Source organism: Lissotriton helveticus, chromosome 5_1 (genome assembly GCF_964261635.1).
Source record: "Lissotriton helveticus chromosome 5_1, aLisHel1.1, whole genome shotgun sequence".
NCBI classification, from domain to species: domain Eukaryota; kingdom Metazoa; phylum Chordata; class Amphibia; order Caudata; family Salamandridae; genus Lissotriton; species Lissotriton helveticus.
Window position 1 is genome coordinate 130052692 of NC_136065.1, and position 21313 is coordinate 130074004.

At 41.9% G+C, this 21313-nt stretch overlaps 1 protein-coding gene across 1 annotated transcript in view; it reads left to right on the top strand.

Annotated features, from left to right (window-relative positions):
• The window catches only part of TRAF1 (TNF receptor associated factor 1), a 227475-nt gene that overhangs the window by 137941 nt on the left and 68221 nt on the right, over positions 1 to 21313 (top strand). The window contains exon 8 of the mRNA XM_078641876.1: positions 16010 to 16456. Within this exon, the coding sequence (XP_078498002.1) occupies positions 16010 to 16456 (447 nt within the window). The remainder of the gene's footprint in view (positions 1 to 16009; positions 16457 to 21313) is intronic.

A 21313-nucleotide genomic window follows, 5' to 3' on the forward strand; every position in this document is an offset into this window, starting at 1 on the left:
GAGGGGAAGGATTCAGTGCAATAACAGAGGTGTGTAATATTTCTATGAGCACTCGAAACTCCCAAGCAAACCGGCTTACCCGAATCCTAAGCAGGTGTTGCCATTGTGAGAGCCTGGATACTGTAGATGCTTTTCAGGACTATCAGTTGTTTAATAAATTTTGGACCGGGTGTGTCATTTATAGGGGAATAGAGTGGGGAGTAAATTAAAAGTTTTAATTTTATGAGTTTATGTTTAAAATGTTTGTTGTGCCTATTTGTTCGAGATTTCATTACTTTATACTAATTCTCTTATGTAATTGTAGTGTTTTAAATTGGTATTTTAATTTACTTTTAATTCTGTAACATTGAATTTATGTAGTAATCTTTAAAAAGTATTTCTGAATTGTTTTAATTTTGTTATGCAATTTAAAATGTGTAATAAGTAGGTTCCTATGTGTATATAATTATAAAAAAGTTTTTTGTTGCTTTCTATTTAAAAGTATTTTTATAATTATTTTTTAACTAAATATATGTATTGTAACATTTTAGTATAATTATTGATTGTAAATGAATTTATTTTTGTAATTTGTGTTTTTGTTTTCTCATGAGCTACATTTCTATGTTCTATGCTTTTTTAAAGTAATAATACTGATAATTTAAAACATTTTGTAATTATTTTGTCAAACAATTATATTTGTCATTTTTAAATTTATAGAACGTATTTGTTATTTTTTATTTTTATGTTGTACTTCCAATCCACCTGATTTATGTTAAGTTGTTTACCTTTCTGAGATAAATAAGATGTCTCTCTGTAATGTATTGTTTTTAGGGCAGTGTGTTTTATAACTTTGTGGGAGTAATTAATTTTGAATTAAAAAGTACATCACTTTTTCCTAACGTGGGTATGGTTCCAGTGGGAATAGAAAATGATGCTTCTCCCCCTCCCCAAAAAGTCCAATGCTTTCCTAGTGTGTTAGATTTGGAGTGGGAATATTAAGTTTGACCTCCCCAAAGTCCAACACTTTCCCCAATGTGGTTACGTTTGGAGTTGGATTTGTAAATCTGAACCCCTCTCCTAAATACCAACACTTTCCCCAATGTGGTGAAGGTTAGAGTGGGAATAGTAAATCCAAACTCCCCAAAGTCTAACACTTTCCCCAGCATGGTTAACTCTGGTGTGGGAATAATACATTTAACCCCCCACCCCAAAGTCCAACACTTTTCCAATGTGGTGAAGTTAGAAATTGAGTTTGAATAATTAGGATGACTCCAAAAAGTTCAACACTTTCCACGATGTGGTTAAGTTTGGAGTAGAGATAGTTAACATAACATCTCTGAAGTCCAAACGTTTTCCCAATGTTGTTAAGTTTTGAGAGATAATATTACACATGAAACCCCTAAAGTCCAACACTTTCCCCAGTGGTTCAGTGGTGATTTGGAATAGCAAATCTAACCCCCCATCACCCCTACAAAGAGTTTCCTCAATGTGGTTAAGTTTGGAATTGAAGTGGGAATATGAAATCGGAACCCCCCCCCCCAAATTCTAACCGTCTCTACAATGTGATTAATTTTGGTGCTGGACTAGTAAATCTAGACCCCCACCAAAGTACAATAATTTCCTCGATGTGGTTAAGTGCGTGGTTGAGTGGTAAACTTGGCTCCCCTTAAAGTCCAACACTTTCCCAATGTGATTCAATTTGGAGTGGAATAATAAATCTGATCCCATGCCCATCTCCCTATTTCATTTTCACTAATGTGGTGGAGTGTTGAGTGGTAGCAGTACATTAGACTTTCCCCAAAATATAACACTTTGCCCAATGTGATTATGTTATTAATGGGAATAATGCATGCGATATCTGTAAACTGCTATCATTTGTTTATATGTTTTATTCTGTACATTAAAAAGTTATATTCATTTATAATAACTATTGCTCTTATTAATATAATGCCTGTTAAATATAGTTTTTGACAGTTTATTGTGTTGTATTCATTTTCTAAATACCTCTTTTAATATATACCAATTTTACCATGCACATTCAATAATTACGAGTTTTGTGTAATGATATTTTATTCCAAGAATTTTGTTTACTGCAGAATAATTTCATATACACATGATACAGTTGTTGTGTGCATACATTTTTATGTGTTGTTATACAGGTTGTATAAATATTTGTAGTCATTTTTAATGATTATGTGCTTTTTACATTCTTTACATTTTGCAAACATTATAATGTATTAATACGTTCTGAGAAAAATAGTTTTTCTTTTTTAGTATTTTCCAATAAATACTTATACAATAAGACAGTTGCATCATTTTTTAAACAGAAATTGTTTTTAGCATTTATGACATGTTTATTGTATAACCATTAAAGAATACATAATATTTAGATTGATTCCTTTGGGTTGAAACTCTGTTTTCATTTTCATTTGTTGCCATATTTGTCCTAGTTTCTTTGATTTTGTAGTCTTCCTTTGGTGTTTGGGCTGTTTGTTGACTTTGTGGTCACTGTTTCCCATTGTTTCCCATTCAGGAAAGACTACTTTAAATTTATTTTCTACGAGTTTAGTGGTGGGGAGAGGTGTTTAGGGCCTGATTACGAGTTGGAGTGGATAGTCACGCCAGCACCCTGCTCCAAGACCACCAAACTTGAAGTCTGGCCGCCCACAGTATTCTAAGTGGAATACAGGTCGGGCGGTCCTGTTGTGGCGGTCCCACTGTGGTGACTTTCGAAGGCTCATATTTGAGCCATAGAAAGGCAGTCCAGTGGAATGCCACAGCACGTTCCAACATGGCATGGACTGTGCTATGCTGGAACAGGGTGTGCATACAGACAGGGGTGCACACCATGTACCCCTCTACATGCATCCCCCGTGCCGAGAGGCAACAGGGGGCCCTGTAGGTCCCCCTTAGTTTGTTTCCTCACTGCCACAGTTTTCATGGCTGCCATGAAAACTGTAGCAGTGAGGAAACTCCTTATCGCCAGCATATTGTGGCTTCAGACGGCTGCTAGACCACCAGGGAAGGCGGATTCCCAGCGGTAGCAGTGGTCCTATGGGGGTCTGACCGCCAAACTCGTAATATGGCCGTTGGACCACCGGTGCGGCAGGTCCATAGGACAGCCAAACTCGACATCAGGCCCTAAGTTAGGCTAGTCTTTGTTATTTGTTATTGAATGTTATTTTAGTGTATGTTTGCAGTGTAGTATGTGTTGGTTTGTTTACAGTATTGCTGTCGGCCCTTTTATGAAAAGTAATGATTATCTGTATTTTATAAATGTATTTTAAATGATTAACCTTGATGTTAATGCTTTGCTGTGGTGCAGGTCTTTTGGGGGTAGGTTTATATGTTTTTACCTTTACAGGATGTTGTTTTCGGACATCAACTAATATTACCCTGGATGTGTTTTAATTTTTTTCAGAAAGTCCATCTTTGTAGGGTTCACCAGCCTGTGGTTGAGGAAGACTCCTAGGCACTCCATAACCAAAGGGGTAATAGTTTCCAGTGCCAAAAGCTGGGGCTTTCTAAGTGTCACCTAACATTTGGTTATGATGGGGAAGACCCCTTTGACGTTAATTAAGTGCCTGGCACCACCAGAACTGGCCTTACCGCTAGGGAGAGAAAATAGCTCCCTACTCCCAGGCCATTGTCTCTGCTATGGAAACAGTGTTCACACCTCTTTCACACCTAATGCCAGACAGGCTTCTGGACAGTTGCTGGGGAACTAATGCAAATTATCCTCCAGCAGTTTCATGCAAGGATAACTTTTCCCACATATTTAATAAAAATCCAACTTCACTATTAGATTAAGTTCTTATTAAATTTAACAATAGATCTCTTTTTGTAGTCTGTAGCTGGTACAGGAAAAAAGTTATTGATTAAAGTGTATAATCTATACTTTAACTTTTCCTATGTGCCAGCTACAGCCTGACTACTGACAATGTAGTTTTCGGCATAGGCACTGGGGTGCATGCCATTTCTAATACTCACATATTCCACTCTTAAATATTATCCACCCTAACTTGTGGGAAGAAAGGTGTGTTGAGTGGTGACTTATTTAATTTTCCTACCTGTGAAAGGGGTAATGTTGATAGGTCTGTGCAGTAGGGTTCAAGCTGCTGCTGTAAGGGGTAATGTTGATACTTCTGTGCAGTAGGGTTGAAGCTGCTGCTGTAAGGCCACACAGTGTAGCCCTGAATCCATGTTTACACTACCATTGTAGTTCATAGCTCAATAGTGCTGCAGTCTACAACTGGCATTTAACTTTCCATGCCAGGAGTGTATTTCTTTACCATTTACTATGACCATATTGGAAAGGTTCCAATCAGGTTAAAAGCCAATTTGGAATTTCTTTTAGGGAACAGAGCACATACACTGGGCACCAGATTGTAATGTGGTAGGTTTAGAGTTCAAGATTATCATCAGGTGAGTTTCTAAAAAACAATTTAAAGTGGGGGTGACACCTCAACAAAAGGGTCACTTTGCAACAATATTTTTAGTAATGTATTACGTTTGGTTAGCATTCATTTATTGTCAAACTTACCTTCTTTGGAGTATTTAATGGCTTGTTGAAGTATTGAAATATTCTGGCAGATTTGACGCTATCTTGCTGTAATTTTTTTAGGAAGCACTTTGGGCCCTATTAGGATGTTAGGCAGACCGCCGCTGACAGGCAGTCGGTGGCAGTTCGCCCAACAGCCAGGATAGTCGGAGTGACCGAACGACGCCTCAGACAGACTCAAGGAGTAAAGATGGACGCCAACTGTGCTTTCAACCAGAGATTACGTTTTGAGGGCAAAGTAAAGACTTTCAAATGGAATTTTGAATGCTCATTTTGGTCTCCCTCAATGGTGCAGTTTAATCAAATGTTGCCATGCTAGTGGTGGGCAGGACAATAAATTCAAAGAGAGAGACCCGAGTCAAATTGGAGACTGATGTCTTGCTTGGCCCTAAATGTCAAAGCACAAGCAGAGCCATCAAAATATTTGGCATTTACATTTAGAAGTTGATTTTTTTACATTTGTAACAATTTCTGTTGATTACATTTGATTATATTACTGCACATATTGGCATTTCTTAAAAGCAATAGTTTCTACTTATGAATTGAGAAACAGAATCTGCTCCCACCAATGCTCTGACGACACAGCAGTGAGCGAAACAAGCCAAGAATAATTTTTCTCTGTGCACTATACGTGTGGCCAATTATGTTATAATTCATGGAGCAACCATATAGTATGCTCAGCCATACACAAATGAATAACTCCGTAGTGCTCTCAAAATTGACAGACAAGGATAATTAGGCAAAGTAAAGTAGACCCATCAAGAGACACCGGGACCTGAGCCCACTGTTCCTGGTTATTCATTGTGTCGTTCAGCCAGTGGATTGACATCTCCTACTAACCCCAAAGAGCAATTCTTTGTATTGTATTGTGTTTCAAGAGCTGAACAGTGCAGTGTGTTCAGTAAACGAAACTTGATAAATTCACCTGTCAAATAATAAATAAAAGTGACACTGCATACAAAGCCTTTCAGTGCCCACAAATCTGATGATTCCTGTGAGAAATTGAGTTGTTGGTTGAGGGGGGTGAAACTCTACTCCAGCAACAGCCAAAAACCACAAAAAGTCATTTAATTAACCTTTGCTTAAGTATTTATGCAGCACTTAAACAGCAATAAAGTGAAAACACAACGCACACAAAACGTCCCACACCAATTTAGAAGAATAGAGGAAATTGTACTAAATTATTTGCCACTAAAATGACCAATATCCAATCTGTAGAAACGCATTTATGATTTTTTAAAGTCTAAATTAAACAATAGCACCTAAAATATCAAAGCAGGAACCATGAGCATCCAGTCGCACATGACTAGCACAGAGGCAAAACGTATAGCTGACCATGATGGCGCCCAGGTCGGATACACACAGTGGATTGGGACTGATCTCTGCTTACTTTCGGACTTAGAAGAAATTTTGAAGAAAAATGTTGGAGAAAGTAAAGTTCTGCGGGGCAAGGCAGTTGGTGGTGTCCAAGGAGGAGGGGTCATCGCTTGGAAGCTGCTTGCCGATGCTGCAGTGATAATTTCTACGTTCAGACTTATGAGTTTGGCGGTCTTGTAGAGGGCCGCCAAACCCGCACTCTCGTCACCCACCTTATTCCTGCAGGGCCCCCTTAGTTTCCTCACCTACACACTTTTCATGTCGGGCTTACCCCCATGAAAACTGTGGTGATGAGGAAACTAATAATATGCTTGGGGGTGCAGCAGTGGCACTGCAAGCATATTGCAGCCTCAGACCACTGCTAGACCTCCAGGGATGGTGGATCCCCAGTGGTAGCAACAATCCTTTGGTGGTCCGACCACCATACACATAGTACAGCCGTCCGAACACCGGTGTGGCTGTAGCTGCACCGCCACAGCGGGTCTGGTGGTTTATCGGACCACCAAACTCGGAATCAGGTCCTACATCTCTTTTTTGGAACTTGAACATCTTCAGTGGAATAAAGCTGCATGCTGTAGATGATGAGGGTTCAACGAGGTCATAGACCCCTACTGTGAGGTGCTGCTGAACAGGATTTGCTACTGTGGAGAAGAACTTAGGTGGAGCTGCCGCAAAGTCAGGCCAACCGGCAATCCACCTAGGGTGGATTGGCGAGCAGATAGGCCCCAATTTCCTCTCTGTTCTCAGAGCACTTTTGCTAGCAACTGATCAGAATCCCAAGTTTCGGATTCGGATCCAGGTGCGGGTTCAAGATGATTGAAGCCTTTGCTGTCCCTGAAACTCTCATCAGGAGTCACTCCGAAAGTCCTGGTTTCAAGTTAGAAGAGCAGGGTGGACCTCCGGGACTCAGAGCAGGCTACAGGCAGCAGAGCAGTCCTTCTTGGTGCTGCAAGGCAGTCATCTGACGTACACATCAGGCCACAGCAGCAGGCAGTCCTCTTAGCATCTTTCTGTAGGTCCAGGAGAAAACTGAAGAGGGGGTCTGAGGGTCTGTTTTTATACCTGGTGTTTCAGGTCAATGTATGCTACAAGGGACTTGATTGAAAGTAACAGTAAATTACCATTGGGAGTAGTACATATGTATCATCCTCCAGTGAATCAAATTTGATTTCACACTGAAAAGGCTAGAACTAATCAAGCAAAGAATGGAAGCAAAAGAAAAGCACGGAGGAAGTGAATTATATGCAAAAAAGTTATTTTATATTGAGTGTCAAAACATCTTATGGGGAGATACACAAAATGAATCAAGCAAAGAAAAATTATGAACAGAGATGTAGATTAAATCAACTCATAAGTTCACAACAAAGACATCAACTCCTGGTAAATATCTCAGATGACCCAATAATACAATTAAAAATGGTCGTCTGTTGGTGCCAGCGCAACGCTTCTGGAGATGATGGAAGTGTTGACGTTTCGGTCTATTGTGCTGTCGTCAAGAAGACCATCATCAGGACAATCATAGTTCGTTGCTGGGACAACCCCCTAGTTGACAAGCCTGAGACATATTTAAAAGGCTACTATATGGTATACCACTTTGGAAAGTATAAAAAAATTAAATATGCCAAACAGGTGTAAGCCAATTTTACCATGTATTAGGGAGTGAGTATAAGCACTTTAACAATGGTTAGCAGTGGTAAAGTGACAAAGTCCTATGGCCAACAAAAACGAATTCCACAAAATAGGAGTGAAGGCAGAAATATTTGGGAGTGATCCTGTAGACAGGACCAAGTCAAACCATTCCTGCTCTGTTCTCCCCTGACACTCTCATCCCCATACCATTGGCCAGAACCCTCAGTGTGTATTTCAACCCACCAATGACCTGGAAAGATAAATCACTTCCACTACTTCCAGATACCAACTTGTTCATATCTTCAGGGTTCAACCCAAAATCTCCTTTCATACAGAAACTGGTCCTCTGTGCGCTTGTTCTGAGCACTTTGGCTTACTGTAACAGCCTACTAGTTGTTCTACCCCAATGCTCTGTTTTACATTCAACAAAGTACTAAACGTTGGTATAAAATCCCTTTATAATGTTCTTAAGAGCACCTCTCCCTCCAACCATCATCACTGAATCCGCTCGGTTAATCAGCAAAATAAAAGGCCCATTCAAACTAGCAATTCTGGTTTATAAATGCTCTATCTCCTGATCTAACTATCTCAAATGCTACCAAGTATGTGACTTATCACAACTGTGGCTTGGCTAACATAAACCTGTCTGGATTTATTAAAAAACTTCTTCCACTGCCGCACAATCCTGCTCATGAGAACTACTCTGATGATATCTTTGGAATCAGCTCCCAGTTGAACTGTGCAGAATCTCTCCTGTTCCTGCTATCAGATTTCCTTGAAAGCCTAATTCTGCTTGAAAGTAGTCACCACTAATTCTTACCAATTTATTCTCGTACTCTTATTCCCTATCAAAAACTACAAAGTGAATATGTTCGATTATTGGACATAATGTTTAACCTCTTCGGTGCTCAGTGGTGGGCGTGTGCGGAGGATAACCGGGGGCCATCCGAAACACGCCTACTTATTAATTCTCCCGCACAGCGGGAGAATTCACACTGCGCCGAAGTGGCGAAAGTGCCAATCACCCCTAGTGGTTTCTTAGCACTGGTCTTTTGAACTGCCTTGCCAAACAAGTATAACAGCAACAAGGTGATGGATGAATGCTTGAACTAATCTTAGCCACCTGCAATTGCTTGGGGCCACATCCCAGTCCATCATTTATCCCAGTGTCATGGTCTGCTCTGAACCCTGCATGAATGGGCGGTAGAATGAAAAATGTGAAGCTGCTGAACCACTGCATTATTCAAAATCTTGGGTGTGTTATACTTCTCTAGCTTTTCTGTTGTTAACTGTTTGTCAAGTCTGTATTTGTTTGTTCTTTAACATCCGTTATGCATCTAACAAGCAAAAAAATATCAGTGTTACCATCCACACTATACATGAGGTTTTGTGCCATGGTTCTTTTGTTTTATATAGAGTTTCTTGTTGAAATGCTTATTTTCTTGCTCAATAATAAAATCCAATCAAGTGAATAGATAAAAAATGCACCTAATTTGTTCTCAATAGCAAAATGTTAAGTGCAAGAAAAGAAAGGGCACTATGTTTCTATGTTGCTATTGTTGGCTTCCCCTGGCAAACAAACTCTGGAGGGACAGAACACCCTAATGGAGGAAAGTAAATACATGAGAAAAAAAAAATTCGCAGAAATCTACAGAGTTTGCTTTTGAGTTGCAGGCCCTGAATGTGTCACAAATGCAAAACATTCTGGCTGGGGTGCATACTTTAAACATCATTTCACCTGCATATTCTGAATTTAAACTCCAGTTACAACGGAAGAAGGTGCTGCGGGAAAACACCTTTTCATATTGTATGTCTGCCCATGTAGATCAGAAGTGGCAGCTGTCCTTCCTTTAGCAATTTTTGTCTTTCTGAAGATGCAAAGTGGGTGTTTGGAACAGCTCTGTTATGGTGTGGGGCCACGGACTAGTGCTTGAAAACAAGAAAATATAGTTGGACAAACTCTTGACCTCAAATATATATCTCACCTCAAAAACGTAGCATGTTCCTAAACGTACTATTAAGAATGTGCTCCAAATGTGTTAGATGTAGTGGGAATAGCAAATTACCCCAATCCTAATATATGTAGGAAATGTATTTGGCTGGACGTGGTTAGATATTTTGTAGGGAGCGATTTATGTAAGGATGATAATTTGTAAATCTATATTTTGTAATCCTTGCCTTTTTTAAGCTATGCTTTTCTAGTCTGTGTTTCCACATGGAATTGGCCAGAGCCGCCCACGTGGAGCCAGGCTGGCACATTGCATTGCATGCCCACCTATATTCTTAAGAAAGTATAAAGACTATGGCTGAGGTCAGTGGGGCTGTCTAGAAACAGGTGGATTTCCAACTGGAAACACATGCCCAGGTGCACCTGTATCCTGAATACTCTGTAAATGCAAACACAAAATAATGGCACAAGACTGAAAAGCAGAGTTAATGTCCCTTTTCCACATTCGTATTGTTTTTGTTAGTGTTTTCAGAGAAGTAGTAAAATTCTGCTACAAGTGGTTTCCCTGTAGATTCCCAAGTAAAATGTAAAACACAAAATATCTCCTTGCTGGCAGTGTCACTTTCTCGTTCACATCAGCCTTACCGAGTTCATGAGAGTTCATTGTAGCATAACAGTCAGAGTCACAGTTGAGTGCTTGGCCAAGAACAGCACACTATTCAGAGCTTTCAAACCTCACTGTGTCTGTAATAAATGAACACTCAGGTAGCGCGCCCCATATTGAGGCTGACATTTAAGGTGTGATTGCAATTTAAGTTCCCTTCTTAAAAAAATATGAATTGCATTAAAAGTAATTCCAGAAAATGTTTTGAACCCGGTGGACTCGAGTACCACAAACAAAATCAATGGAGTTTATGTTATAAAGTTGTTGCTTACTTCTAAAAAAGGCAGGGCTTGTTTTGTACACTGTAACTTTAGATAGGAGAATACAAGGGCTATCATCATGTAATCTCTATCAGTTCTTGTGTGTTATTGATAATGCTATTTTTCAAGCTAGACAATTTGAAATCAACCTTAGCACCCTCTTATGAAGCTCATGTTTCTTTTACAAGTGACTTACTAGTCTAGTGATACTGTCAATAAATGGTTAGTAGAACCATTCCATTTTCCAATTGGGAGGTGCATCCATACTATTAATAGTTACTTTTCATTGTATTTGTCTATGTTCCTACAAAGCTATACCTCTCTGAAGAGCTCTAATTAGAGCGAAACACTGTGTCACGCCCACCTCGGTTGGCCACGCCCCCCTCCCAGGACTGTATATAACCCGCGCTGATCGCTAGCGCTTCACTTAGCACTCGTGAATACTCCTGAGGCGAACTAGCCGGGAGCAACCTTTTTAATCTTGTAATTCTTGTGAAAACTGTTATTGTGTTTTTAAAAAAAGCCTAATTTGCACAATCCTGGCATTACCTTAGTCAGCGCTGGGAAGCAGACTACTTGCTGTCTCTGCCCTGATCTCGCGTCTTGCCGCCATTCTCCAGCTCGAGGGACACGCCCACCTCGGTTGGCCACGCCCTCCTCCCAGGACTGTATATAACCCGCGCTGATCGCTAGCGCTTCACTTAGCACTCGTGAATACTCCTGAGGCGAACTAGCCGGGAGCAACCTTTTTAATCTTGTAATTCTTGTGAAAACTGTTATTGTGTTTTTAAAAAAAGCCTAATTTGCACAATCCTGGCATTACCTTAGTCAGCGCTGGGAAGCAGACTACTTGCTGTCTCTGCCCTGATCTCGCGTCTTGCCGCCATTCTCCAGCTCGAGGGACACGCCCACCTCGGTTGGCCACGCCCCCCCTCCTCGCTACTTTCGCACACTATAAGACATGAGTACTAACCGGAAGCGCAGCGGACGAGCGCAGCGGGCGCGACGATTGCGCGCCGAAGGCGCGCTTAAGGCAAGCTCGTCTGCGCTCGTCCGCGCCTCGGACGTGCCCGTGGCACCCCCCCCGGCCTTGGATCCTCCGTTAGCGGCTGCCCCTCTTACACCACTGACCCGTGAGTCTCTTTTCCATCTCCGAGACTTTGCGCACGAGGGAAACCTGTCATTCCTCGATACCGCCTACCCTCTGCATGATTTCACTAGCCAGGGTCTACTCACTTGTGGTCTACTTAATGTCAGGTCACTACCTAAACACGCCAATGAAATTCAATTGCTCATTGACACCTATCACCTTGACGTACTGTTCCTCACAGAGACATGGACCACTGCCGACTGCACTATTGACCTCGATCTGGCGTGCCCTCAAGATTATAAAATACTGCATCTCCCCAGGCCAAAGGGCCGTGGTGGAGGAGTGGGCGCCATTTTCCGAGCATCCTGGTCGGTTGGCACCCTAGACATAGACCCAGTTGCCGGGACGGAACTCCTTGGCCTCTCTATAAAATGTCACCATGGAGCCTCCGTCACGGCTATTATCTGCTATCGCCCCCCGGGTGCCTTTAATACCCAACAGCAACATTCGCTGCTCACCACTTTTACCAATATGGCCACTTCCCACCACAAACTGATCATTTTAGGAGATTTTAATCTCTGGCCCAATGGAAACCTGGACAGTGCACTAAACAACCTATTACTATCCTGTGATGGTGTAGGACTCTCACAACTGGTTAACAATCCCACCCACACAGCTGGGCACCAATTGGATCTTATCTTTGCCTCCCCTCAGCTAGTACATCTGTGCGACATCCTGCCCATGTGCTGGACCGACCATGCACTTATTAAATTTCACATTTTCTGTGACAGAGCCAAAAGGCCTCCACACAGTACAACCTCCGACTTTCTGTATAGGGATTGGAAAGCCCTTGACAAACTCAGAGCGGCTGGCACGGTATTTAATGTGGATAACAGTTTCACCCCTACTAACTCGGTTGAAAACAATTTTAAAGTCTTCTGTTCAATAATTTCTTCTACCTCAGACTCCCTCGCCCCCCAGAAAAAATGTAAGGCTAAGAGCAGAGCTCCAGCTCCCTGGTTTAACGACTCTCTGAAAACTCTCAAACTAGCCTGTAGACAATCAGAGAGAAAATGGAGACAAGGCTACTCCGACACTAATAAAGCACTCTGGAAACACCACCTCCAGGCATATAAAGCTGCAATTGCCCAGAGTAAAGCCAACTACTTCTGTACCACAATCACCAATGCTAACAACAGCTCAAAAAGCATCTTTCAGATTCTCAAAAACCTCACCCACCCTGAATGTGCCACAAAAACCATTCTTCCCACACAAACCCTCTGTGATAACCTTGCGTCATTCTTCAAAAACAAAATTGAAACCATTATCCACAACCTGAACTCCTCCCCTCCATCTTGCGACCCTAACATAGCAAGGGCCTGTACCAGTGACCAGATCTTCGTACACTCAGGTCAGCCCCCTAAGGAAAAGCTATGGGAGTTCCCCCCCATTTCTGAAACTGAATTTGAAAGGCTGACGCTCGGGATCACCTCAGGCTCCCCTCTTGACCCGTTGCCCCCAGAAATCTGGAAGAGTTTTGGCTCTGACCTTTTTTTTACCCTCCGTAAAATCTGCAACCAATCCTTACATTGCGGATCAGTGCCATCTACTTGGAAGCAGGCTCTAATCTCCCCGTTATTAAAAAAACCGTCCTTGAACCCCGAGTGTATATCCAATTATCGGCCTATCTCTCTCTTGCCATTCCCGGCAAAGATTGCCGAACGTTGGGTAAGCGCCTGTCTCTCCGCCCATCTGGAGCAAAATCAAATCCTGGACGATTTCCAATTTGGTTTTCGCCCTGCCCACGGGACTGAAACAGCTGTCCTGACAGCCATGGAGGACCTTCGTATGCGGGCAGACAGGGGCCAGGCAGTAGCCTTGATCCTACTGGACCTGTCTGCCGCATTTGATACGGTTAACCATGGGATCCTGTTGGAAAGACTCTGTGAGGCTGGGGTGGAAGGCACAGCCTTGCTATGGTTCCACTCCTATCTACGGGACAGGAGGCAGGCTGTGTCCCTCCCCCCTTTTCAATCCACCTTCTCCCCTGTCCCCCACGGGGTCCCTCAGGGCTCCTCCATCAGCCCCATCCTTTTTAACGTGTACCTAAAACCCCTGATCACGTTAATAAAGGCCCATGGACTCAAAACAATTAATTATGCGGACGACACCCAGCTCATCCTCTCCTGGGAGGGAGAAGACTCTACCCCCCTTGCAGCCTTTCATGACTGCCTAAGGAAGACGGCTGGGTGGTTGCTCAAGAACTCCTTGCAGTTCAACTCCTCTAAAACGGAGGTGCTGTATTGCGCGGGAAGTCGAATTCCTCGCCAGTTCCCCTGCGATTTCTGGCCTCCGGAAACACCAGATAAACCTCTGCCAGTCACGTCAGTCCGCAACCTTGGGGCCACACTGAATAATACATTGAGCACAGAAACACAAGTTGCAAAAACTGTGGGAACCTGCTCGGCTCTCCTGCGCTCCTTGCGCAAAATTATGCCACTCCTCCCAGTACAAGCCCGGGAGCAGATAGTCAGGTGTACCATTCTCAGCCGCCTGGACTACTGCAACGCGCTGCTACTCGAGTCCCCAGTTGCTCTACTGGACCGACTCCAAAGAGTTCAGTTGGCCGCAGCCAAGTTAGTTCTTGGTTGGACCAGAAGATCTTCTGCCACAGCGGCCTTAGCCGAGCTACATTGGCTCCCACTCAGGCAACGAGTGGCGTTCAAGACCCTTTGCCTCGTCTTTAAAGCGCTCCATGGAGTTGGACCCAAACCTCTGCAGGCCATGTTTACCTGGTATACCCCTACCAGAACCCTACGCTCTGCCTCTGCCTGCCTGGTAACTGTTCCCAGATACAACAAGGTCAGGACGGGGGGCAGATCTTTCCGAGTCGCAGCGGCTAAGCTGTGGAACAGTATGCCTCTCGAAATCCGTCAAATCCCACAACTCCTTCCCTTTCGGAAACATATCAAAACCTGGTTATTCCCTTAAATACCTAACCCTTAGTTGCTCTCTTCCGCTAGTTCCCCTTAGTTTGGAGTATTTGCTAAGCGCCAGGAAACCTGCAAGGTGTCAGCCGCGCTATACAAATGTTTTAAATAAATAAAATAATAAAAACATGATCCATAATCTCTATAATATGTAATTTGTAATGATTCACATATTTTAAAAAGTTCTGGCCCTGAAGAAGGGTGGTTTCAATATGCGGTTGAACCATAACACTTTCAAAATCTTTGTTTTCCTTAAGAACTCTGTTTATACCTATTTTCCATTAGCATCAGCACCCTTAAAGCCACAAATCAGGATTTATAAGCATTAATCTCCGTGAAAGTGCAAAAAATTAACTGGATTATTTTTACAGAACTGAATTTGATGTTCTTTATTCTAAAAATAATTGTGATAAATCGTGTCTGGTAAAAATATGTACATTTATAAAACTATGTGTTTTTTAAAGGCAGACCTTGGGGCAGCTCAAATAAAAGTATTTTTTAAACCATTACATTATTTGTGAGTACTGTCAATAGGTATGGTGACACGTATTGTTAAGACTAAATTAATTTATTCTTATTCTTATGACGATTATAAACACTTAGTCTAAGATTCGACATACCAACTATATGGTGTTCCTTCAAAGATTATCTTACCAGTAGTAATTGTATAGTTTTCTTTTGACTGTGCACAAACCACATTACACATGCTGTTTTTTTGTTAACTTCAAAAGCATTTGAATGATGATGAAGTCCAAACAGTCCTCTCCTCTCCAGAAGAAAAAGAAGCTATTTTGTCATCATCTCCTTAAACACGCTTCTGCTGTTAAAGGCTTTGGTTTCCACTACTCTTAGTCTTGCTCTTTTTCAACAGATCAAAATATTCACAATTGCACACTACAAGCCCACTTTCATTGAAGACATATACAAAACAATTACTCACAGTGTAACATTATTTGTCAAATTTCTAGCAAACTATAGTAAGGACCACTGGATTTATGTGATTCTGCTTTTTACACATAATTATGCACTTACCACCTCTGTCACATACTCCATCAACTGCTGCATAATCTGCAGATTTTAACAAAACAATTCTAGCTCAAAATGATCAGAAATTACAAAAAAGCGGCAATACATGTTGCCATGCAATGGAAACCCCTCCGTAAAAGCAGGCTGGTCACCTTTCTGTTGATGAATGTTATATTTTGGTTCTAAAGTGGTACTAATGAGTTGAAACCTTTGCCTTCAAATGCCAACATAATGAAATAATATTGGAAGATGTGCCACATTCTGCTGCATAATTTGCTTTTTCTTGCCTAAATATCGAGAGAATCCTGTACATAATTTGTTCGTCCCCTGCTGCATAATTCCAGCGGCCCTTAGCATAGTTCAGAACAATCTTCTTACTGGATTTTAGAAGGGATATTTTTGTATCACAACATTACCTTTATTGAAGTCATCCCAGAAGACACACAAAAAATGTTGATGATGTTGCAATGATCTCTTTCCCACAGGGGAGCAAGGAGAAGATAAAGGACCATGAGAAGTTTGCCACAGTCACGCACTTAGCAATGATGCTTCAGTTCATCAAGCAGTGCAAAACGAACTTATTATTGGCTGGCGTGACTGAAAATGGTCTCCATGACCGACTGAACTCTGGTAGTGCCAAATTCAGCAGTCTGGAGAAAAGATTCAAAAGTCTCAAACTTCGGGAAGCTGAGGAGGTGACTGGTAGCATGGAGGTGGACTACAGCCGGTCGCTTTCCAGTTCAGAGGAAGACTCGGCTCCTCAAAGGCAGGCCGAGCAAAAGAGACTGTCTGAGCTGGAAGAGAAGCTGCGGGTGTTTGAGAACATTGCTGCGGTCCTCGGCCGAGAAGTGGAGGCATCGAGTGTGGCCATCGCTGCCTTTGTGAGGCAGAATGCAGTAGATCAGGACATGAAAAGGAGCTTGGAACAGAAGGTAAGGGTTGCATCTTTCAGTGGGTTACACTGGTGGCTGTGGAGTTGGGTGTGATTCTGTCTTCAGATAAAGATACTGCAAAAATGGTTTGTAGACTTCCCTGCCCGACCTGGAGACCACATTGTCAGGTGGACATTATAGCCTTATATCCCGCCGTAGAGGGCTATGCCGGCTTTTAAAGGCCCTCTCCAGCGTTAAAGGCCCCGAGCCGAAGGGGAGGGCCTTTAACAAGGGAGAGGGACTTTAATAGCAGTATAGCCCATCTACGAAGGGCTATAAGGCTATTAGAATATTCTGTCACTAGAGGACAGAATGTTCTAACAAAAAAAATAAAGCCTTTTGGGAGCGTGAGGGGATTGGAATCCCCTCAGGGTCCCTGAAGCCTTTGTTCACAGCCAGAGCTGTGAACAAAGAAACATTGGAATGTTGGAGCTCCAGGCTTATACCAGCCATTTTAAGCCCAGAGCACTCCATTGTTTTCAATGGAGCTCCCAACATTCCAATGTTTTAATATAGCCTTATAGCCCGCCGTAGAGGGCTATACCGGCTATTAAAGGCCCTCTCCAGAGTTAAAGGGCCCGAGCCGAAGGCGAGGGCCTTTAACAAGGGAGAGGGACTTTAATAGCCGGTATAGCCCAGCTACGAAGGGCTATAAGGCTATTAGAACATTTTGCCACTAGAGGGCAGAATGTTCTAACAAAATAGAACTAAGCCTTATGGGAGCGCGAGTGGATTGGAATCCCCACAGGCTCATTGAAGCTTTTGTTCACAGCCAGAGCTGTGAACAAAGAAACATTGGAATGTTGGAGCTCCCAACATTCCAATGTTCTAATAACCAATGTGAAATCCAAGGGGAGAACTACCTTAACAGTGAAAGGTGTGCAATATTATATGAAAGCACCCCAGATTGTACGGTATAGGGATATTGCTAGTCACCAAGGAGTGCCGTGACCATATTGAGGAATACGGTTGTCATCTGTGTGCCTTTAAAAGATCACAGAATTAAAAAAAGACTTGCAATGTGCTTTTTATGAACTGTTGATGGGATAATATTCCTATTAAATTTGGTTGTGCTTTGCTCAATCCTTTCATAGCTGGAAAGCATCCCTGTAGCATGCTCAATTATTCAGCCTGCCTACATCCTTTTTGCCAAGAGCTGTTTGCATGCAGGGATTTGGCTACCCCACATTTCCAATGTTAATTTATAAACTACAAGTTCTGTAAGGCAGCATATTATTGGCACGTGGAAGCTAGTCATTATATACAATATGGGAGGCTTCACAGCCATGGAACTGCAGCCAGACCATAATACAAGCTATAGCTTTGGTCTGCTTTCCATCCCATCATTAGGCTGTGAGGTTTTTCTCATGCAAAGATGCATGTCTTCCCTCATAGTTTCTGAGGGAGACAGTGGCAAACAACCAAAGGCAATTTCTGTGAGAGTGAAACATTTTGTTTCTTTTCGTCGGCCCAGGTGTGTTTGATTACCCACCATCTTCACTCACAGTCTGATGGATGACGGGCACCTACTCTGCCACCTGTAGGACGAACACATGTTGGGATCACTACTCACTTGTTTTTTTTATTTTTATTTTTTATTGCAAGTAGGTCAGGTTACAAAAATATTTAAAGCAAAAAACAGCAATAAGACAGCAGAGAGAGTTTCTGTATAAATGGTACATAAAAGAAGAAAACAACATTTCCAGTCAAGGTTATACATAAGGGAGGGAAAACAACCCCAAGCAAAATTATAATTAATAACACAAGAACCACTACCCAAATTCCCCCTACATCCATCGCTCTACAGGCGCCCAGATTTTTATGCTTAATGCCCTTCTTTTACGCCCTTTCGTTCTATAGATGGCTCGTTCTAAAATATACATGGCCAAAAGACGCGCCCTTCAAGCAAAGAAAGAGGGCGGGTCTGGACTAATCCAATCTTGAGTCACACATGAACGAAAGATCCCGATAGAGATGAATATCAACTTTTTGTAGTCGTCAACCATAGCTGTAGAGGTAACTCCAAACAATACAAGATCCGATGTAAGTACCACAGAGATGCCAAGTATCAAAGAAAGAAAGGTTTGAATTTCAGATAGAATTGTACTTAAATGTGGACATAAAAAGAACATATGCACCGCGTCCGCAGCGTGCAAGCCGCATCTACTGCATGAAGTACCAACCAATGATCCCCATTTTGACATTTTAGCTGGCGTATAATACAGATCATACAACACCATATAATGCTGTGTCCTACTTCTACCGGAAAGCAAAATAGAATTAGCCAGATAAATGGACTCCTCGATCTTAATGGAATCCAATCCCAATTTCTCAGCCCACAACTGTTGTCTAAAAAGTAAATCATCTGGATGTGAGGATAGCAAAAGATTATAAAAATAACCAATCTTTCTTTTATGATACATGGAATCGATCAGAGGGATCCGATGTAGCGATGCGCGTTCCTGCACAGTTAAGATAGCTATGCCACTGCAGATATTTAAAATAGTCAGCATTCGTAAGTTTGAATTTAGTTTGGAGCTCCACAAATGATGTCATTTTATTGTCCTGCAAAAGATCACTAAGATGATTAATACCCAAATTACGCCATCTTTTCATAGTGTAGTCTGTACCCGCAAATGGAAAAATAGGATGGGACATCAGGGGAGTGTATCTCGTGATTTTAGGAATATCAACAATGCGTCTAATGGATTTCCAGGCCATAAAAGCAGCTTTTAAAATCTTAAATTTATTTTTTTTATAGTAGCTAGGCTCAACAAATTTTAACAAACAGCTCCTAGCCTCTACCCCTAGAACCAGTTCATAGATTGACGGAGAATGCGAATCCAAAATCGGGGCCTTGTCGCTAATCATTAAAGGAGTGATAAATTGCAACACCGAGGCAAGATAATAATAAAAAAAATATGGGATGCCCCAACCCCCCCTGGCCTTTGGAAGTACCATTTTCTGATAAGCTCTTCGGTGACGTTTATAGCCCCATAGAAATCTCCCTGTCATTTTCTCCAACTGTTTAAAAATGGAGAGAGGAAAGTCTAGAGGTATACAACGAAATAAATATAAAGTTTTTGGCAGAATCACCATTTTCATCACATTATTTCTCCCATATAGAGACAAATGTAGGTGGTTAATATGCTCAAGTAAAGCATCAGACCTTTTAATCATAGGAACGATGTTTATTTCAGGAATCTGTGAGACTGGTGATGTGATCTTAATACCCAGATAGGTCGCTATAGGAACTATATTAGGGCGTGCAGAGGGGTTCTGGCCAGTAAAAAGGATTTGTGTCTTTGACAGATTCAATTTATAGCCAGAAAAGGCACCAAACTGCGCAGCCAGTTCTTCTATCTTTGAGATTGCTTTTACTATATCCGTGGTAAGAACCACCACATCATCTGCATATGCCAGTGCCCTATACTGTGTACCTGCCGCCACCACAGGTGTTATATCCTGCGCTTGATTTAGTTTGCTTAGAAAAACGTCAATATATATTGCAAATAGTAGCGGGGAGGACGGGCACCCTTGACTTGTGCCTCGATAGATGGGAAGCGAGATTGATTTATTTGCTCCAATTTTAATAGATGATGTGGGTGTTCTATACAAAGCTTTCAATGCCCTAATCATACCAGGTCCAAACCCCTTAAAGGATAGAAGGTCCCAGAGGTAGGGCCAAGCTACCCAGTCAAATGCCTTCTCGGCGTCTAACAGGGTAACCCCTACCGATGTATTTGTGCCCTCTGCCCAATCCAACAAAGCAATTACTCGCCGGACATGATCCGTGGTGTCGCGGTTGGGTATAAACCCATGTTGCCATCGAGAAACTATGCTGGGAATTATCGATGAGAGCCGTGCTGCTAAGATTTTAGAGAAGGCTTTGCTATCGGCATTAATAAGTGAGATCGGTCTATAAGATGCCGGGTCAGAGGAAGGTTTGTCCTTTTTGATAAATGCCATAATGGTTGATTGGCCCCACGAAGGAGGGGTGTCACCTTTCTGTGCCTCAAAAAAAGTAATTAACAAATCTTGTTTTAACACATTTCTAAACATTCGATAGAATTCTAAGGGAATCCCATCTGGTCCCATGGCTTTACCAATGGCAAGAGATAGTACCGCAGAATCTATCTGTGATATCCATATCTAGGGTCTGAGCCTGTTCTAAAGAAAGTTTGGACACATTATCATTTGAAATAAAATTCAGAAATAAGTCGCTAGAGTAATCTAGAGTATCTTGAGCATAGAGCTTGCAATAAAATTGACGAAAGACCTCTAGAATCTCGTCAGGTTTAGTATATAACTGACCTGCCTCATCCTTAATTGAACCTATAAAATTTGATGCCTCTTTTTGCCGCATCTTTTTTGCCAGGACTTTCCCAGACTGTTCACCCATTTCATAAATCTGTGCCCTCATAACTGCAGACTGTTCTGTCAATTTAGCTGCAAAAACGTCATAAAGTTTTGCTTTAAAGATAGCTAATGAGGATTTGATGCGTTCAGTTTCCTGATTGGCCGTAATGGCTGATACCAACTTCTCTTCCCACTCACGTACTGATTTATATAAAAGATCCATTTTGTTTCGAATGCATTTCTGTTTATTAATCGAGTATGATAAGGTCTCCCCAAACAATTTTAGGAGAAGCACTCCCTCTATTAAATTCAAAGAATTCCGTGATCCAATTTCCCATATATTCCAGATATATTGGATCCGCCAACAGTTTCCGATCAAACGACCACGGCTTAAAATTGGTACCAACGTCAGTTTTTATCTCAATCAAAATTGGTTTGTGGTCCAAAATTATTCGTGGGTATAGCTCAAATACAGTACTATCTAAGAGTGAAGTGTTA